We start from the raw sequence: 19,725 nt of genomic DNA, 5'->3' as shown, positions 1-19,725 counted from the left end.
CCCCCCCCAACCTGACCACTGAAGTAAAGTCTGTGGAGATGCACCACGAGTCTCTGCCTGAGGCTGTGCCTGGTGACAACGTGGGCTTCAATGTCAAGAACGTCTCCGTGAAGGAAATCCGTCGTGGATACGTCGCCGGTGACAGCAAGAACGACCCACCCAAGGCTGCCGACAGCTTCAACGCTCAGGTTGGTGTGCACTTCCTGACAAACGTCCGTTTGGAGATGCAGACTTCAGGGTAGACGTCTTAACTTCTCGTCTTCGTAGGTCATCATCCTGAACCACCCAGGCCAGATCAACGAGGGTTACGCCCCCGTCCTGGACTGCCACACCGCTCACATCGCTTGCAAGTTCAAGGAGCTGATTGAGAAGATCGACCGTCGTTCTGGCAAGAAGCTTGAGGACAACCCCAAGTTTGTCAAGTCTGGAGACGCTGCCATCGTCAAACTGATCCCACAGAAGCCCATGGTTGTGGAGCCCTTCTCAAACTACCCTCCCCTCGGTAGGTTTCTGCTCAGAAGTCCATTTTCAGTGTAGAAGGTCAGTTCTCTGACTCGAGCTCACCTGTCCTCTCAGGTCGTTTTGCCGTGCGTGACATGAGGCAGACCGTGGCCGTCGGCGTCATCAAAGCTGTGGACACCAAGGACGTCGCCGGAAAGACAACCAAGGCTGCAGAGAAGGCCCAGAAGAAGAAATGAATGGTCGTGCAGGACGTCCAGCGAGGTGTCGTGTGCCGGCAGCTGCGGGCCGCGTCCTCCCCCATCTCTCACCATCATGGGTCATCTTCTCTGAGGCACAGCTCTCTACTCAAGGACTGGCTTATGCTGATTAAAACCCATCGAAAGAGTTTTCGCAGGAAAAAACTTTGTGGCATTGTCGCCTAATTTCACAGGATGGTGCCTCAGTTTAAGTTGGAAATGGTTTAGAACTGTATCTCTTCTCTTTAAACGCCACAAATTAATTGGAAAAGAAGCAGCTGGTAACTAATGAAAAATAAATCTCTGAAAAAATTGCAATTGGCTTGTCTGTATCCTTCAGTGTGTGTCAGACCAGCTGTTCTGACCCGTGACGCGCTCGTCCTCCAATCGTCTCCCCAGGAGACGCGAGCCGCAGCCAATGGCCCCCCGACTTCACTTTGAGACGAAGCGAGTCTGCGCAGCCCTCCCCCTCTGCTGCCGTATAAAAGCTCTGTGCGCACCACATTCTGTCCTTTTGCCTCTTTAAGCGAGGATTTCGTGTTAGTTGCTGGGCACAGGTTGGTCAATGTCTCCTGATTTAGAAAAGCATGTTTGAAGTCTTGATTAGTCTGCAGATGTTTAGGGTGACTGTTCAGTTAATGAATTAAAAATGTGTTGCATGGCTTTTAGATGTCAATGTTGACTCCGTCTGAGCTGCACGTGTTTAAATCTAAGATCTTTTCACTGATAAACCCGTGATTTATTGCATGGAAGGGTTGAAACCCATAAATAAGATTTGTCGTCTTTACCTTTTATGAACGCGGAGCGCGCTCCCGTCAGATACAACATGGCGGCTGCGGAGCAACATGGAGGACTGACCGGCTGTGCTGCGTGACTGGTGTTGTGTCGAAAAATGTTCACCGGTCAAAGTCCCCCCCCCTCCCCAGACGTCCTTAATCCTGGAAATGTTTTCATAACATTTCAATGATTTAAATGCAATTCTAAACGATATTAAATTCGGTTTGGTTGTCTTTTGATTATTACAAAGTTTATTTGACTATTAAATGGCGTCGGGAACAAGCGCCTTTTTTTAGACGGGGCTGATGGATGATGCTTCACGTGACTTAAATCAGCTCGTCGCTTAGGTCCGCGGAGGCATGGCTTCCGTCGGGCGTTCTTCGGTTTTTAACAGAAAAATTATTTTTAAAGGTTTCCGTGATTCTGTTTCTAGCCGTTGAATCGAAATGGGAAAGGAAAAGATCCACATCAACATCGTGGTCATCGGCCACGTCGACTCCGGCAAGTCCACGACCACCGGCCACCTGATCTACAAGTGCGGAGGGATCGACAAGAGAACCATCGAGAAGTTCGAGAAGGAGGCGGCCGAGGTAGGTCCACGACGCGCGCGGGCTCTGCCGCCCCCCAGCGGCCGCCTGCTGTCACTGCACCGCAACAAAATAACCAGGAAAGTTCTCACATTAAAGCCCCTTTACAGTTTAATACTACTTTTTAATTTCGTTCAAAATGGCTGCCACACCTGAGTGACCCTAAAACACAAAACGTTTATAAATCTGAATTTAAATTTGGTATTTGTAGCTGAGATTTCTCAAGGACACATGACCCAAGCTGTGCTTTTCATTATTAAGGAAATCATCTGCAACAGATGGAGTTTTGGAGCTGAACATAATCAAAATAAGTGATGGTAGAAAGAACAAAGACTATAACTCAATGAGTCACAAACTGAACAAATTAAAGGTTGTTTTTGACGTTTGATAAGATGATTAGGTTTAGACTCCTGTGAAATGCTGGACTTTTGTTTGATCGCATAAATGTTCAGAAATTTGGCACAAACACTAAAATATTTCAACACCTTTAAATTGTAATAATATCTTGATTAGCTGTTTCGTATCAGTTGGTGATTATATTCCTCTTGATTTGGCACATTAATATAATTTAAGTGACATTTAGGTTCAAGTTGGGTTTGTCATATGCAGGTACAATGAAATGCTCAGGATGACAAGAGCAGATCTGACTCACTAAAAACAAAGAACAAACAAACGGTAAAATACTAAATCATGCAATAAGGGTACAAAATAAAATACCAAAAAGTGAAAAAGTAATTATAATATTTACAAGGTCCTAAAGAGAGAGAGTAAACAACAACATAGTAGAATATAACGGTGCAAGTAGGACACGTTTGTATGAATAAGTATTTTGATATAGTAATATAAGCTAAAATGCACATTATATATATTGCTCATAAACTACACAGGTTGTGTGACAGGTTATTGCACAGGTGGTGACACTGAGATTGAATTATGATGGTACATACATAGATACCGTATCATACATGATACAGCCACATGGTGCAGCAGCAATAAATAATAAACATATTAGTCGTCACAGATGTGGCTCGGTGCAAAGTTATTGTCAGTTGTTCAGTGTTTTTATTGAGAGTTCAGTAATCTGACAGCAAGTGGATAATAACTGTCCTTCAGTCTTTTCGTTAAAATAAAATAAAGCATAAATGATCAAACAAATTCCATTCATTTAGAGTTAAAGCATTAATAATTGATAATAAAAGTAAGCATAAGTATAATTTATTTAGTCAAATATATATATATATAAACAGTTATTAGTCTAAATACAGATTTGTAAATCCACGTTAGATAATAAATGGATTAATTTGTGAGGTTTTTATTACAATATGCAGAATAAAGTTAATTAGTGCAGATATAAACATCAAATATTAAAATCAGATTATGATCAGATTACTCAGTGGGGTCATTAAGGAACTTTGCTGTCTTCACAGATGGGCAAAGGCTCCTTCAAGTACGCCTGGGTGTTGGACAAACTGAAGGCCGAGCGTGAGCGTGGTATCACCATCGACATCGCTCTGTGGAAGTTCGAGACCAGCAAGTACTACGTGACCATCATTGATGCTCCTGGACACAGGGACTTCATCAAGAACATGATCACTGGTACCTCCCAGGTAATGGATCTCCACAAACCCAAACTTCTGCAGTGAGTGTTTGGTCTAACTCGGCTCCGTCCCTCAGGCCGACTGCGCTGTGCTGATCGTTGCTGCCGGCGTCGGTGAGTTTGAGGCCGGTATCTCCAAGAACGGTCAGACCCGTGAGCACGCCCTGCTGGCCTTCACCCTGGGCGTCAAGCAGCTCATCGTCGGTGTCAACAAGATGGACTCCACCGAGCCCCCTTACAGCCAGAAACGATTCGAGGAAATCCAAAAGGAAGTGAGCGCCTACATCAAGAAGATCGGCTACAACCCTGCCACCGTGGCCTTCGTCCCCATCTCTGGTTGGCACGGAGACAACATGCTGGAGGCCAGCGACAAGGTGAGCCACAGGAACCTTCATGGGATCTTAGCCCTTTACTTCGATAATCACCTCATTTTATCTCTTTGTTTTCAGATGAACTGGTTCAAGGGATGGAAGATTGAGCGTAAAGAGGGCGGAGCCACAGGCGTGACCCTGCTGGAGGCCCTGGACTCCATCCTGCCCCCGTCCCGTCCCACCGACAAGCCCCTGCGTCTGCCTCTGCAGGACGTCTACAAGATCGGCGGTGAGGCTTCTGTTCATCGTTTGATGGAAAATAACCAAAACGACTGAAATGACACCTCTGATGTGAATGAGATATTTTGCTAACAGAGCCTTTCTCTTCTTGGTGATGATGACCAGCTGGTGCTACCATCCTGCAACGCTGCAGGGTCCGTATTTCTGTAAACTGATCGTCCTCCTGCTCTCTCAGGTATCGGAACCGTTCCCGTCGGCCGTGTTGAGACCGGTGTCCTGAAGCCCGGCATGGTGGTGACCTTTGCCCCCCCCAACCTGACCACTGAGGTGAAGTCTGTGGAGATGCACCACGAGTCTCTGCCCGAGGCTATGCCCGGCGACAATGTTGGCTTCAACATCAAGAACGTGTCTGTGAAGGAGATCCGCCGTGGGAACGTGGCCGGCGACAGCAAGAGCGACCCGCCTCTGGCCGCCGAAAACTTCACCGCTCAGGTGAGACGCAGGAAGTGGCTCGGGCTCGCCTTCGTTGGACCACAGGTAGCTGTTGGCGGTTCATTAGGAGGATATTTGTAACATGGCTGTCTTTTGCAGGTCATCATCCTGAACCACCCCGGTCAGATCTCCCAGGGTTACGCCCCCGTGCTGGACTGCCACACCGCCCACATCGCCTGCAAGTTCAGCGAGCTCAAGGAGAAGATCGACCGTCGCTCCGGCAAGAAGCTGGAGGACAACCCCAAGGCCCTGAAGTCTGGAGACGCCGCCATCATCACCATGGTGCCTGGAAAACCCATGTGTGTGGAGAGCTTCTCTCAGTACCCCCCCCTGGGTGAGTCGACCCCTCTGAGTTGATCAGGCATTAAAAAGTGACCATGGTGAAGCACCTGACTGCTGAACCTGTGATTATTATCCTTTAAATTTGATAAAAAATAAACAATAACTAATAAAGATGGAGGAATAGCATATTTATAATTATTTTAACATTACAAATGACTTTTTTAACTATAAAATTGACAATTTTATTTTAGAATAGATACAGATTGAGTGTAAAACAGATATTGAGTTAATTATTTTAATAGTCAAGGAAACAGTTTACTCTGCTCTGATTGGTCCACTGTCTGTCAGACTCCACCCACCTTTGGTCCACGCCCCCAAACGAGTCTCAAAAGTTTAGAAAACGTATTTTAAGCAGATAAAATTTTTTTAATGTATTTTTAAATCTTTTTTTTTTATCATATTCTGTTGGTATTCAGACGTACTCATAGATTTAAATGTTTTTTCTGCTTTAATGTGAATTTAAAGTGAAAATTATGTCTGAAATTTGTCTGCAGCACTTGTAATTTCCTTTTTGATTTATTTAGTATCTTTGTTAAATTTAGTTGCCATTTTGTGTGCGTTTTCTTAAAGATGACTACTTCTCTATATATTTGTATAATTTGTGTTTGTTCAGTGTGTGCAGAGTCAAAGACGTGTGTTTTTGCTCCTCAGGGCGTTTTGCGGTTCGTGACATGAGGCAGACGGTGGCCGTCGGCGTCATCAAATCCGTGGAGAAGAAGGCCGCCTCCGGTGGAAAGGTCACCAAATCTGCACAGAAGGCAGAGAAGAAGAAATGAATGTTTGTGCAGGACGACCAACGTGAAGTCTTGTCTCAGCGGGCCGGCCCGTCTCCCCGACATCACCCGGCGCCGTCGCCTCTGAGGCTCAGCTCTCTGCTCAAGGACTGGCTAAAGCTCATTAAAGCTCATCGCAAAAGTTTCCGCAGGAAAGGAAGGTCTGCGCCTTCGACAGGAAGCTGCGCTGATCATTAAGCTGAAGCCAAAACAATAAAAATCTCAAACTTTGCCAAACGACGACGTCTTTCTTGGGTTTTATTTAAAGCTTGAGCTCATCAGAGACAGATGGTCAATAAAGGTCAAACACTAATTAGGATCAGTTTCTCTAGAAAAATGGTTTATAGGGCCGATGGGTTCGTTTTCTTTAAGTCTCATCAACTTGGTGACGAAAACTCAACTGGTGGTCCGGGGGCCAAATCAGGTCCACGCATGAGTTGAGTTCGGTCCACCAGTGGGTTCATGTGAAATAAAACTAGATTTTAAACCATTAAACAAAGTGCTGGATGTCCGGCCCCTGTTGGTTTTCAGTAACTGTGGCCCCTGAGTAATTGAACAGCCCTGAAACCGTGTTAGAATTACACAACAGTCACGTTACGACAGAACAAGGAGCAGGTTCATGCAGAGAACTGTTAAAGAGACGAGTTCTCTCAGTCTGACAACATTTAGATCCGTGTGACGAAATGATTTACATGTTGCTGCACGCGAGCGTCCAACCTGAAGCAGCTGCAGCAGTTTGGTCCTGAAGAGGACAAGAAGTCCAGAGACTCGAGGTGCCCAGCTCCTGGACTGGGGGGCCACAAAGTTCAGACTTTTAGGATGAACAGTTGAGCTCGCTCAGCTTCTCTGTTCTTTTATTTGGCTGCATTTCTGAACAAGTTGTGTAAATTTAAAGATCCTACGCCATCAAATGAATTTTATATTCCAGCTTGAACTGCAACGAAAGAAGAGGAACAAAGTGCAGAGATAAATAAAACTGAACGTTGCATCAAACAAACAAACAAACAAACAGAAGGTCTGACTGCAGCGATGATCAGAGACAATCTGCTGAACTCTGGAACCAAAAGCTTAAAAACATGAAACGTTCATATTTTCAGCTGATCTGGTGAATTTTACACAAAATAAACTTCTTGTCGGCCAATCAGAGCGGAGCACCTCCTACCTGTGCAGGTGAGAGCTGCAGCCTGAAGGTTTCTGTGGAGTTCTTGTGGTCTATTGATCAGTTGATCAGTTATTGGAGCAGCTGGTGTTTAAGGTTTTATTTGTTCTTGAACAGATTTGGATGTTTGGAAAAGATTTTTCTGCTTTAGTGACGAATATAATAATGAGACTGAAGTTATTTCCTGTTTGGTCTTTCCCTTAAATGTGTCCTCAGCGTAGAGAACCTTCAGAACCACTCCTGGTTCGTCAACAGATCTGTTAGTAAAATATTTGCCGACATGAAAAACACAGTCGTAAAAAGTTTGGGACCAAATGAAACATCTTCGTGGTTCAGCTGCAGTTTGTTCCTGTGATCTGAGACAAAAGGAGGATGGACAGAGAGGACGGACTGTCTCCATGTCCCCCACCTGTGGGACAGCAGCAGAGACACGCCCTCTGGTGAAACAGCTCATCCCTCTGACACTTGATCTTCATCAGTATGACTCATCGTCGTCTCTTGTCCTGGCTGAGGACTCTGTCCCCGTCCCCTGACCTGGTCCACTGCTCTGTCCCCGTCCCCTGACCTGGTCCACTGCTCTGTCCCCGTCCCCTGACCTGGTCCACTGGATCAAACTCAACAACAAAGACCTGAAGATCCGTCAGACGGACCGGCGCTGGGCTGGTCAACGACCCCAGAGAGAACCTGCTGAGGTTCCTGAGGAGCAGCGGTCAGAACATCTTCCAGGCTGCAGACGTCCTCACCTCCAGCAGCTACTTGGAGAAGGTCGAGGTCAGAGGTCAGAGGTCAGGGACCTGCTCAGGACCTGAGGAGACAAGAGGGGACAGAAACGTCTGTTCAGTGAGACGACTTCTGTAGTGACCTGGCGTTATATAATAAACTGAATTGAACTGAATTAGGAGACGAGCTGGGAAATATTCATTTTATTAATTAATGACATAACTTAACATAATTAATGGGATTTACCTGTCTAAATAAAGGTTGAGTGATAACTGTAAACAATCGGTTTATTGTGTGAAAACTACTGCACGCATTAGTGCAGTCTCAAGCCTCGTTATTTAAAAAAGTTATTTTAGGTAAAAGGTTCAGAAATTTTTATTTATTTTAATGATTTTATGTGAAGAATAGTCCAAATATTTTTCTTTATTTGTCCGTGGAGCCAAAGCAGAGGAGATCCTGGAGAAGGGGCTGAAGGTGAGCGGACGCTTTTCATCCTGAGCAGTTTGTGTGACCCGGAGAAGAGTTGCTGAAGAAAAACGTTGTCGCTGTTGAACCGTCAGTGTTGCAACAAGTGAAATGGATTCAGTTTATTTGATGCTGAAGTACTGATTACATTTATTATGTAGACGTTAGTATCTTACCTGTTGCAGGTTGATCTTTAAACATCAGTCTGTAGAAATGACGGAGTTCTGGCAGGACGGATCATCTGAACATGGACAGGACCAAAGTGGTTCATGTGAAAATCGTCTGTTTGTTGTAATTTCATCTGGTCACAGCCAGAAAATAATCCAGTAGAAATACAAATAGTTTATTTTTTATGTTTCAAAACTTGTCATTTACACTTGAAATAGAAGCTACTGTCAGAAACTGAGTAGTTTAGATTTTAATTTTACATTTTTAACTTTATTTCAAAACTCAACCTGGATACTGTTCATCTGCTGAAGGTTTTACCTCCAACACTTTTTCTTTGACTCTAATAAATTCAATTTAGGGTTGATTACATCTGAGAGAGAAAGTGAAAATGTAAGAATTTTTATTTTATCTTTTTGAACCAAATGTAGTTTCAGATTTTTTTATTAAAATTGTTACCAGGAAATGCATTCAATATATCTTTCGTAGTCATTTTACAAATTTACATACACACTTTTACTAAATGAACTAAATATAAAAACATTTTGGCAAGAGGAACTTTATATTACAGCGTGTTGTTTCCTTCACCTTGATTCCAGACGGACACACATGTATAAAGGCTTCCCGCCGGAAGTGATTAGCCCTTTTCTTAGCGATCCAACATGGCGGTGAGTAGCGGCTCACATCGAGCGTTTTGCATCAGACATAAAGTTACCGTAGAAATCCGTCATCATCGGAGCTGTGGAGTCACTTTGGACGCTGATCGGAGTTCAGACATTCAGACTCCATGATGGAGATTTTATTTAAAGCCGCATTTGTTAAATAAACGTCAGAAAATAATGTTATTACAATAAATACGGGCGATGCTAACAGGCTAGCCGCTGTTAAACTGCCTTTTCTGTGACACTTCCGGTGATAAATAAAACTCTGAAGGAGAGTTAAGACTCCGAAGCTTTAAACTTGTTTACTCTGTGCAGTGTTCAGCAGATAGGAAGTTTTTAATTTAATGTCAAGCACGTAATTTGTGCGACAGCCTCAGCAGCGGAGATGTGTTGGGACATGTCCTCCGGCGGGTTCAGCAGCTGACGGGTGTGAAGGTTGACCTGTCAGCTGCTGTTTGTTCACTAAAAGTCTGTTTTTGCTGCTCAGGACCAGGGTGAGAAGAAGGAGAACCCCATGAGAGAGCTCCGCATCCGCAAGCTGTGCCTGAACATCTGTGTGGGAGAGAGCGGAGACAGACTGACCCGAGCTGCCAAGGTGCTGGAGCAGCTCACAGGACAGACCCCCGTCTTCTCCAAGGGTCCGTCTTCCGCCCAGGGACACGGTTCTGAACGCACAATGTCAGACTTGGGTCGTAACATTTGTGTTTTTCTTGGCTCTGCAGCTCGCTACACCGTGAGGTCCTTCGGTATTCGCAGAAATGAAAAGATTGCCGTTCACTGCACGGTCCGTGGAGCCAAAGCAGAGGAGATCCTGGAGAAGGGGCTGAAGGTGAGCGCACGCTTCTCATCCTGAGCAGTTTGTCAGAGTCAGAGTTTCTTTATTGTCATTCGCACCTCATGTGGTACATGTGGTGGAGCGAAATTATGTACACAGGGTCCCAGTTACATCCAACAATAAAATGTATAAGAAAAACAGTAATAACATCTAAGATATGAACTAAGAAAAACATGAACTAAATATACACTAAGCACTCATAACATAAAACATTGAACATCAGCACAAACATGAACATGAGTCTGTGAGCAGATGTGCACGCATGAACATATCAACATTGAAACAGATCAGCAGCAACATGAAACAGATCAGCAGCAACATGAAACAGATCAGCAGCAACATGAAACAGATCAGCAGCAACATGATATGGTTTTTCACAGTGATTATTCTAGTGTGACCCGGAGAAGAGTTGCTGAAGAAAAACGTTGTCGCTGTTGAACCGTCAGTGTTGCAACAAGTGAAATGGATTCAGTTTATTTGATGCTGAAGTCGTGCAAACGAGCACGAAAGCTGCTGCAAAATGAAGTTTAACACGTTTCTTCCTCTTTGGTTCTGAGGCTGGTTGAGCTCGAAGGAGTTTGGCTGCACTGATTTAATTTATTATGTAGACGTTAGTATCTTACCTGTTGCAGGTTGATCTGTAAACATCAGTCTGTAGAAATAACTGCGTTCTGGCAGGACGGATCATCTGAACATGGACAGGACCAAAGTGGTTCATGTGACGATCGTCTGTTTGTTGTAATTTCATCTGGTCACAGCCAGAAAATAATCCAGTAGAAATACAAATAGTTTATTTTTTATGTTTCAAAACTTGTCATTTACTCTTGAAATAGAAGCTACTGTCAGAAACTGAGTAGTTTAGATTTTAATTTTACATTTTTAACTTTATTTCAAAACTCGACCTGGATACTGTTCATCTGCTGAAGGTTTTTATCTTCGACACTTTTACTCCAGTTCAGTTGATTTATATTTGAGATTAAAGTGAAAATGTAAGAAAACGAAAGTCTTGAGTCTTTGGTCCAGGTAACTAAAGGCGGACGAGTTAAAAGATGTCCGACTCTTTCAGGTGCGCGAGTACGAGTTGAGGAAGAACAACTTCTCCGACACGGGAAACTTTGGCTTCGGCATCCAGGAGCACATCGATCTGGGCATCAAGTACGACCCCAGCATCGGGATCTACGGACTGGACTTCTACGTGGTGAGACTCCAGAACCATCGCAGCTTTTTTAAACACCCTCAAGACCAAAGTGCTGTTCACATAATAAAACAATCAGACAATAAAGAACGATTATAATAATTAAAAGTCAACATCTCTGGTGGGGTCAGAGGTCAGAGATGGTTTTAAGAAGGATTTAAAAACAGACAGAAGAGTGTGATGGTCTCTGAAGGTCGTTCCTCGGTGCAGGAGCTGCAGCAGTAAAAGCTCCGTCTCCTCTGAGCTGCTGCGTCTTCAGCACGTGGAGCAGCTGATCACATGACCTGAGGGATCCAGAGGGTGACGTAGCAGCTCGGACGGATGGGGCGGGGCAAGTCCATCAAGAGCGTTGAAAGCAAAACAATTTAAATGAATCCTGGAATGTACGGGCAGCCGGTGCAGGGAGGATGAGACGGGAGAGGTGCGGTCAAACCGTCGTGCGCCAGTTGAAAGCCGCGCAGCAGCGTCTGGACCTTCTGCAGCCGAGAGACGCACGAGTCGATGATTCCTGTGGAGTTCCAGCCGAGTGCTCACAAAGACCTGAACTAGTGTTTGAAATGCTGCGCAGAAAGAATCAGCTTCACCTTAGCCTGGACTGGTTTTAACAACGGCTCTCGTGTGGTTTTTAATTTTAGTCCAGCATCCTCTTTGACCCCAGGTTTGTAACAGCTGGCCTGATGTGCTGGGCCGAGGAAGCAGCATCTGCACTGGGAGTCTCCAGAGACCTCAGTCCGTCTCTCTGAACTTTAACAAGTTCAACCATCCACACTTTGATGTCCTGCAGACACGAGAACAGAGTTTTAGTGGGACAAACGTCTGTGTCATGCGTGTAATGAAAGGAGAGCCCGTATTTTCAGAACCTCCTGAGTTCTGGCGGCGGCTCGTTGACCCTCGGCATCAAAGTGTTAAATATTTAAATTAGTTTAAATTCTTCAGAGAGTTCATTTAAGTGTTTTCATGAAAACGAGCCGAACGTTTCAGAAACTGACTTCTGGGTCCAAATCGATTCCGTCCTGAGCCCGTTCTCTCTCCCCGTCCAGGTTCTGGGCAGACCCGGTTTCAGCATCGCCGACAAGAAGCGGAAACAAGGCCGCATCGGCTTCAAGCACCGCATCCGCAAAGAGGAGGCCATGCGCTGGTTCCAGCAGAAGGTGAGTCCACACGAGCTGCTTCAGGCTCGACCTCGGGTCAGAACGTCCGGTCGGGTCGCAGCTGTGGATCAAACGTTAAAACGCCGCACCTCAGAACCGACCCGCTTTAACATCTGGGCTTTGTGCACGCTTCTCATTCAGTTCAAGTTCAAACATTTTTCACTGAAAGTGTGAACTTCTCGAAGCTCCAGATCATTTTTAACGTTTCTGTAAAGTTTCAAAGGTTCAGCTCTGAGAGCTTCAGGAGACCTGAATGTTTTTCTCCTCAACTCTTTGTGTTTTTATTTAACTCGGTGAAACGGAGCTCTTTTTATTTTACACCTTGGTTAAGAAATCGTGTTTTGTCTCTTCAGACGGTTTAAATCTCTTAAAGACAAAAGTTTAGCCGCTCAGATTCACCACAAATTAAACCGTTTTAGAAACTTTAAGGTGAAAGTTGTGATTTTCACTCTAGCGTAAATTTATTGTTGAAATATAAATTTAAAAAATCTTGAGGATTTTGACCCAGAATCATTTTTTCACGTGTTCGCTTGAACACGCAGTACAGATGTTTGTAAGTGGATGAACGTTGACGTCGTTATAAACTGTTGAACCGAACTTTTCTCTGTTTTCAGTACGACGGCATCATCCTCCCCGGGAAGTAACGGCGCTCCTGCTCATCTTCGTTCTTGTGACAAACAAATAAACCAGAAAACTCAAAAAGCTCTCGTGGTTTTACTCTGTCCAGAAAACCTTTAGACTCTGAACTGGATCTCGTGACACGTTTCAAGCTTCATGTTCATGTCAAATATTAAAAATCAGGAGTGCGATGGGAGGACGGACGAGTTTACAAGAAAACTGAATAATCTGGATAAAAAGTAAAGTTTGTGAAAACTCTGCCTTGAGGAAAACGTCGGCTGGAATCGGTTCTGAACCGTTTGTTGGTTCCTCGTCAGTTTTTATTCACTTGTGATCGAACCTGCAGCTCGTCTGTTTTTATGTCTTAAATTAAAGACCGTCGTCTATAAAGTGCTTTTTTTAGCTCTTTAAACAATTGTCTTAGAAACAGAATAAAAAAAATATAAAATGTTTTTCAAGGTTCTTTGTTGTCGCATCACGTGGTACACGAGGTGGAACACAATTGTGTACTCAGGGTCCCAGTTACAATCAAAAATATAAAACTAAATAAGGATCTAAGATACGTGTTAAACACTAACAATGTAAAATAACGCAGTATATTAAAGAGCAGCCCGAACTTGAGTAGATGGGTGTGAGCACAGCAGTAAAAAGGAAAGATCAGCAGCAGCATGGATAATCAGCAGCACAGATAAGTGTCATCACAGTGATTATTCTAGTTGGAGATTCATGAGTCTAACAGCCTCAGGGTAGAAGCTGTTCCTCAGTCTAGTGGTTCTACACTTGATGCTCCTCAACCTCCTTCCTGAGGGGAGTGGGGCAAAAAGTATGTGTGCTGGGTGAGTGGGGTCCTTCATGATGCAGGTGGTCCTCTTCCTGCATCTGGAGGTGTAGATGTCTGTGATGGTGGGGAGACTGACTCCAACATCTGTGCAGCCTTCACCACTCTCTGCAGAGGTTTTGTGAGTGAGGAAACCCCGAGCTTTTAAAAAAACTTTTTTTAAGAATCCAAACGGAAAAACAATAGTTTCAATAAAATGTAGAGATGGAGAAAAGGCAGCTTTGAAACTTTTCCAGGAGGCTGCTGTGCAGCTTCTTCACCACAAGAGGGCGGTGGTGGGATTATCTTCTAATCTCAATCTGCAGCTCGTTAAGTTTCAAAAACATCGTTTTCAATGATGTGAGTTTAGTGATTCAAAGAGCTGAGGGTGACGTGTTAAATTAGTTTTTATACTAAATTTAAACAAATTGATTAACGGTACAAACTATAAACTCTCGAGACGTGAATCAAACCTGAAGTTTTAGCTTCATGACTGATTTAATAAATAAAACCAGAATCAATAAGTTCTGATCAAAATGTTTTTATTCAGAGTCCAGAACAGATTTATTCACAGAACGAGCCTCTGAAAATAAATAAATAAATGTTTCCACCTGCCGGAGGCTTCAAGTAACAAACGTTCTTCGTCTCATTTGGTTTAAAGCTGCTCCTGTCGAAGGTTTTTATATTTTATCATTGAACACGTTTCTTCACGTTGGCTCCACAGAACAAATAAAACTAGAAACATTCTTCAAATTTCACCTTCGTCGCTCTTTCTGCTCCGCTCATCTCATAAAATCCATCTTCAGCTCTTTCACATTAAAACCTTCAGACCCTGCAGCTTCTCTTCCTGCAGACCAGGTCCACGACCCGGTTCTGGTTCTGATCGTGTTCAGACTGCTTCTTCGTCATTAAAACAACCACTAGAATAAAAACGTTGATTTATTTTTAAATTTCAGATCAGACCAACTTTTTCTTTTCTGACTCAAGAATTCAGCTTTTATTTTGAAATAATGGTAGAAAGTAACGTTTTGTGCTGAAACGAATAATTTAACGTTCGGTTGAATTGAAATCAGTTTCAACGTTTCACACCGTCCTGGCTCTTTGATCTTTGACTTTTGGATAAAAAGGAAGCGGTCCGCTGTGACCCGGGTCTTCCCGGGTCTTCCTACGCCCTGCTGGTCTGAGCCGGGGTCTCGCTGCTCTCTCGGCTCCGGCTCTTCCCGGCCTGCTCCGGCGTGTTGCGGTGCTGCTGCCGGCGGGGGGCGTGGCGGGGCGGCAGGGTCAGGGCGCAGCAGGAGACCCCCACCGTGGGCTCGGGGAGGTCCTCGGCTCTGGACCAGCTGTCCGTGGCGGGCTCGTAGATCTGCACGGCGGCCTTGTAGCGTTTCTCGGCCTCGTTCCAGCCCCCCAGCAGGTAGAGCCGCTCGGCCAGCGGCGCCAGGCCGGCGGTGCTCACCCCGAGGGGGAGGGGCGCGGCCCGGCTCCACGACCCGCTCTCTGGGGAGAACACCTCCACCGACAGGACGTCCACCCGCTCCGCCCCCGGCCCCAGCTGGCTCCCGCCCACCACGTAGACCCTCCCTCCGAGCGTGGCGGAGCAGTGCCAGCCCCGGGGGGTCTCCATGGGGGCCTGCTCGGTCCAGGTGTCGGCCTCCACGCTGTAGCGGCACACGGAGCGCGAGTAGGCGCAGCTGGTGTAGCCGCCGGTCACCAGGATGTCTCCGGAGGGCAGGGTGGTGCTGGCGTGGCAGCAGCGGGGGGCCTCCATGGGGGCGCGCAGCTGCCAGGTGTTGGAGGAGGGCAGGTAGCTCTCGGCCGTGGCCAGCAGACCCTCCACGTTCCGCCCGCCGATGGCGAACAGGCGGCCGCCGCTGGCCGACAGCGAGAAGTGGGTCCGGCGCTGCCGCATGCTGGCCAGGTGGAGCCAGGTGTTGAAGCGGGGGTCGTACCTGGGGGGCCCCGGAACAACGTTTGAGTTTAACGGTTCTCTCTGGTCTGTCAGGTGTTTGGGGGGGGGGGTTACCTGCTCAGGGTGCTGACGGCGTGCTTGGCCTGGTTCCGGGCGTCGTTCTGGTCCTCCCCTCCCGCCACGTACAGGAAGCCGTCCATCACGGCCACGCACTGGTTGAAGCTCTTCGCCGGCAGCTGGGTGAGGGGGCGCCAGCTGGCCCCTCCCTCTCGAGGGTCCCTCCACAGCACCTGCACAGGGTCAGAGGTCAGCGAGGTGTGCTGAAAGGAAGTCTCGGGTTCTGGTGTCGTTGGTACCGACCTCGCGGCTCAGAGCTCTCTCGGTGAGAGACGGGCGTCCTCCGATGGTGAGCAGGGTCTGCTGGCTGCCTCGGACCTGGGTGCGCCGGGACTGCAGCGTGTTCTGCTGCTGCGGCAGCAGGTGGTAGTTCATGGCGTCCACCAGCAGGCGGTGGCACTGGGGGTCCAGCATCATGCGGGGCACCGGCTGGACCTGGCTCACCAGCTCGCTGGCGGGGATGGTCTCAAAACGGACGTGGAGCAGAAGGTCGGAGGCGTGGACCTGCCGGGAGGCGTCGAAGTCCAACCACTTCATGGCGAGCTGAAGGAGAAACCAGCAGAGTTAAACACAAGATCCAGAAACCATCTACATGTTTCCATCACGTGGCTGAAGCAGCAGAACTGGTTCTGCAGGACTTCATCAGTCTCATGGTTCTGGAGGAGTTCTGACCCACTTCCCTCCATTGTTGCTTCAGTTCTTTGAGGGTCCACCACAGCATCTCAGTCAGGTTCAGGTCCTGGACTCCGACTGGACTAGTGGTTCTACTTTTTCTGACCCGTTCTGTTGTAGATCAGCTGCTGGGTTCTGGATCATGGTCCTGTTGGACCCAGTTTGGTCCAAGCTCCAGCTGTTGGACAGATGGACTCACATTGGACTCCAGAACTCTTTGGTGTACAGAGGAGTTCTGGTCCACTCGGACTGGCCCAGACCATCAGCCTCCACCACCGTGCTGACAGCTGCAGTGCATTCTGGGTAATCATCTGTCCTCTGGTCTGGTTCTGGTCCAGAAGTCTTGTGGTTCAGATAAAACTTTCCAAACTTGTGTCATGGTTTTTGGGGAGAAGAAGCCATGACCTTTGACCTGCTGACTGAGGCCTGTAGAGTCTGAGCACTGTACGGTCTGACCTTCGGGGTGATTTTTGCTGACTCAGCTGTTCTAAAGTTTTCCACTTGTGAATAATTTTTCTCTGTAAAACAACGGTGATGACCTTTGACCCCAGAGTGACAGACAGCTGCTTCTCTGCAGTCATTGCTGATGTCTTTCCACCTTGGTGGTGTGTTAACACGCCTGCATGCTACAGAGCAGCAGAAAGTGCTGCTGCTCCTGGTGGGTCCTGGACTCTGAGATCCTGTAAAACAGACTCTGGACTCTGTTTGGGTTCAGTTTTGTTTGATCCTGTAAAATAGTTTCAATCACTTCCTGGAATTATCTGAAAATAAAAGTCCGAAACGTCTTCTGTGTGTCGGGTTTGTCACAGGAAGTCAAGTGGAAGAGTTCTGATCAGTCCAGTTGGACTCGTCCTCAGCTGCTCGTCTATTTCAGACCCGTGTTTAAAATAAAACGGTGAGGAACAACCGGAGGTTTTGAACCCGAGCCGGCTGGTCTCAGGTCTGGTCTCAGGTCTGGTTGTAAATAGAAGCAGACGCGTCAGCGGTCGTCCTGTCGTTCTGCACAACTTAACATTTTAATTTCAAACTCAAACGTGTTTGACCTCTGACCTGGAAGGCCGTGACCTCCGAGGGCAGCAGCAGGGCGTCGTCCTGCAGGAAGGCGGAGATCTGCTCCAGGGTCAGCTGCGTGAACAGCGGCGTCTCGGCGAACTGCACGAAGTTCTCCAGGACGAAGCGGCGGGCGGCGTCGCACACGGGCCGCAGGCCGTAGGCGGCGGCGATGTTCCAGATGTAGACGCAGGTCTGCACGTTGAGCTCGGCCAGCAGGAAGTCCACGCACATCTTGAGGAGCTGAGGGATCTGCAGGGTGGCGGCCGCGGAGACGGTGCAGCCGATGGTGTAGAGGGACATGTGGACGCGTCCCAGGTAGGCGAAGGTGATCACGTTGGCAAGACCTGCAGAGAAGACGAGACAAAGTCAACGTCGTCGGAGCCTTCAGGTCCGCTCAGGCTGTTGGGAAACGAACGGTTTGGACTCAGAATCAAGTGAAACATTTCAAAGTCACATTTTAGCTCCGGATCTGTGAAGATGTTCATGTCGGCTGTAAATGTGAAGAAGTCCTGAAGGTTCTGTGTAACAAACTGAACGGACCCAGAGGGGACAGGGACGGCAGCTCCAAACGCTTCATTCCAGGATCTTTGGCCAGAATCTCCCTGAAGTACTGGCTGACGGAGGAAATGACCAGTTTGTGAACGTCGAAGGCTTTCGTCTTACAGGCCAACTCCAGGTCCGTGAGAAACCTGCCGGAGGAACCAGAGACACTCATCTGGCAACACGGAGACACAAGGTAACTGTAAATAACACGAGGGGGACGGACTTCTCCTGGCGCATCCGGCTGAGCTCCTCCAGCAGGGCGCTGCCGTGCAGCGGGCGGGTCAGCTCGCTGCCCAGGCCCAGGCCGCGCTCCCCGGGTCTGATGACGGGCGGCGGCAGCGGCAGGTTCAGGCTGTTCAGCTGAGCGATGTCCAGCGCCGCCATCTGCTCGATCTTCTTCACACCGCTCTCCACCACCACCACGCCGTCACCGCGGCGCTCTATCTTCAGTGATGCTGAGGCTGTCTCCATGGCAACCTGAGCCACGGAGTCGATGGCGGCCTTCTTCTGACGAGGGGCCTTCCTTTTGGGTGCCATGTTCTGATTGATGCTGATGATGGTAGTTATGGAGCTGCAGCTGTAGATCAGAGGTTCAGCTGATGGTTCAGCCGATGGTTCAGCCGATGGTTAAGCACACAGCACCTGAAGGAAGAACAAAAAGGTTTAGGTTTAATAAATGTGTGTGTGGGGGTGGGGGGTGTCAGACTCAGGATCAGCTCCATCAGGATTCAGCTGGTCCAGGGCCGGTCCAAGGTTTTCTGGGGCCTTTGGGTAGAACTGGGGGTACACTTTAGTTTCCTGTTTTTGCTGCTAAACAACTTTATTTTATTTTAACCTTTTTATTTAACAAAATGTTCCGTCAGGAATGATCTGCTACAACTTTTAGTATTTGTCTTTTTGAATTATTTAACTTTATTTACTAAATAGTTACACAAACAGAAACTTAGAGAACTTGTCAGCTTCAGTTTTATGTCTGTTACTTTGAGCTTATAGTTATAGTGTAGCTAACTTTAGCTTTTAGCTATAGTGTAGCTAACTTTAGCTTTTAGCTAGTTTTATACATTTATACTTAACGAAGAGTTCTGTTGAGTTTAACTTTAGTTGGATCGTTCTTTAAATCTCTTCAAATTCTCAGCTTCACACTAAAAATACTTTTAGTTTATATCTTCTAATTTTTATTTATTTATATCCAGTTGACATTAGAGAGCGACGATCGTGTAATGGAACGTTTGTTAGCAAAATATCTCATGAACCACTGGACGGATCTTGATGAAACCTTCAGAAAGTCAAGTGGGAGTTCATGATTCAAGATGGCCGCCACAGCTAATTGATCGCAGTCGTCTAAAAGTCGGTCACTGTTACCGACGATGAGCTGAAGCTGGTGTGGTGGTAGCTGAGAGTGATTCACCACTCGGACCTGAGGGCTAACAGACGTTTGAGGCGGCGGGCGGTTTATGGTTTTATTTTGTCTCTTTTCAGGTTTTTATTATTTTTATTGAAAAATATTTTATTGTTTTCAGTTTTTTTGCTTCGTAAAAAGTTTTTATTAAAATGATCTGATTCATTTGACGAACGCTGACCAGTTAATAAGTTCTGAACCCTCCAGGGGAGGCGTGCACACGGTCCCCCTCGGTCCAGTCCTCCTTAAATAGCTCGTATCGGTTGACTGGTTCCCCAGAAATAAACGGACCTGGGGGGTTGGCAGCTGTTGGTGGTGTCACATGGAGGGTGGGGTGGGGGGGTCAGAGTTACAGGCGCTGCTTTTCTAATCCTCCCTGAGAACAGGTGGACCCATCAGAACCTCCACATGGAGGGGTCTGGTTCTGA

General features: G+C 46.8%; 4 protein-coding genes across 4 annotated transcripts in view; 3 read left to right on the top strand and 1 right to left on the bottom strand.

Annotated features, from left to right (window-relative positions):
* Positions 1 to 1,016, top strand: part of LOC119425808 (elongation factor 1-alpha-like) — a 2,440-nt gene extending 1,424 nt beyond the window's left edge. Inside the window, exons 3-5 of the mRNA XM_037693356.1 lie at positions 1 to 188; positions 268 to 502; positions 577 to 1,016. The exon at positions 1 to 188 is cut by the window's left edge and continues 37 nt beyond it. Coding sequence (XP_037549284.1) covers positions 1 to 188; positions 268 to 502; positions 577 to 698 — 545 coding nt within the window. The 3' untranslated portion in view covers positions 699 to 1,016. The remainder of the gene's footprint in view (positions 189 to 267; positions 503 to 576) is intronic.
* A 157-nt stretch (positions 1,017 to 1,173) lies between these two features.
* On the top strand, positions 1,174 to 6,057 carry LOC119425807 (elongation factor 1-alpha). Its single transcript, XM_037693355.1, has 8 exons — positions 1,174 to 1,255; positions 1,909 to 2,065; positions 3,490 to 3,669; positions 3,737 to 4,033; positions 4,109 to 4,259; positions 4,446 to 4,702; positions 4,802 to 5,036; positions 5,696 to 6,057. Exons 2-8 carry the CDS (start codon positions 1,922 to 1,924, stop codon positions 5,818 to 5,820), a joined length of 1,389 nt encoding a protein of 462 aa, XP_037549283.1. The 5' UTR covers positions 1,174 to 1,255; positions 1,909 to 1,921; the 3' UTR covers positions 5,821 to 6,057.
* A 2,874-nt stretch (positions 6,058 to 8,931) lies between these two features.
* On the top strand, positions 8,932 to 12,871 carry rpl11 (ribosomal protein L11). Its single transcript, XM_037693358.1, has 6 exons — positions 8,932 to 8,994; positions 9,476 to 9,626; positions 9,711 to 9,817; positions 10,890 to 11,021; positions 12,059 to 12,169; positions 12,784 to 12,871. Exons 1-6 carry the CDS (start codon positions 8,989 to 8,991, stop codon positions 12,811 to 12,813), a joined length of 537 nt encoding a protein of 178 aa, XP_037549286.1. The 5' UTR covers positions 8,932 to 8,988; the 3' UTR covers positions 12,814 to 12,871.
* Positions 12,872 to 14,129: 1,258 nt separating this feature from the next.
* On the bottom strand, positions 14,130 to 18,494 carry klhl43 (kelch-like family member 43; the record flags this gene model as incomplete). The annotated part of the gene is given in 6 exon segments (XM_037693470.1): positions 14,130 to 15,553; positions 15,628 to 15,803; positions 15,874 to 16,173; positions 17,353 to 17,699; positions 17,896 to 18,044; positions 18,122 to 18,494. Coding segments are annotated over 6 exon segments (2,070 nt in total). The 3' UTR covers positions 14,130 to 14,769.
* Between the last annotated feature and the right edge of the window lie 1,231 nt (positions 18,495 to 19,725).

Source organism: Nematolebias whitei, chromosome 19, assembly GCF_014905685.2.
Source record: "Nematolebias whitei isolate Nwh7 chromosome 19, NemWhi1, whole genome shotgun sequence".
In the NCBI taxonomy this organism is placed as follows: Eukaryota; Metazoa; Chordata; class Actinopteri; order Cyprinodontiformes; family Rivulidae; genus Nematolebias; species Nematolebias whitei.
This window is presented reverse-complemented; position numbering and strand designations above follow the sequence as displayed.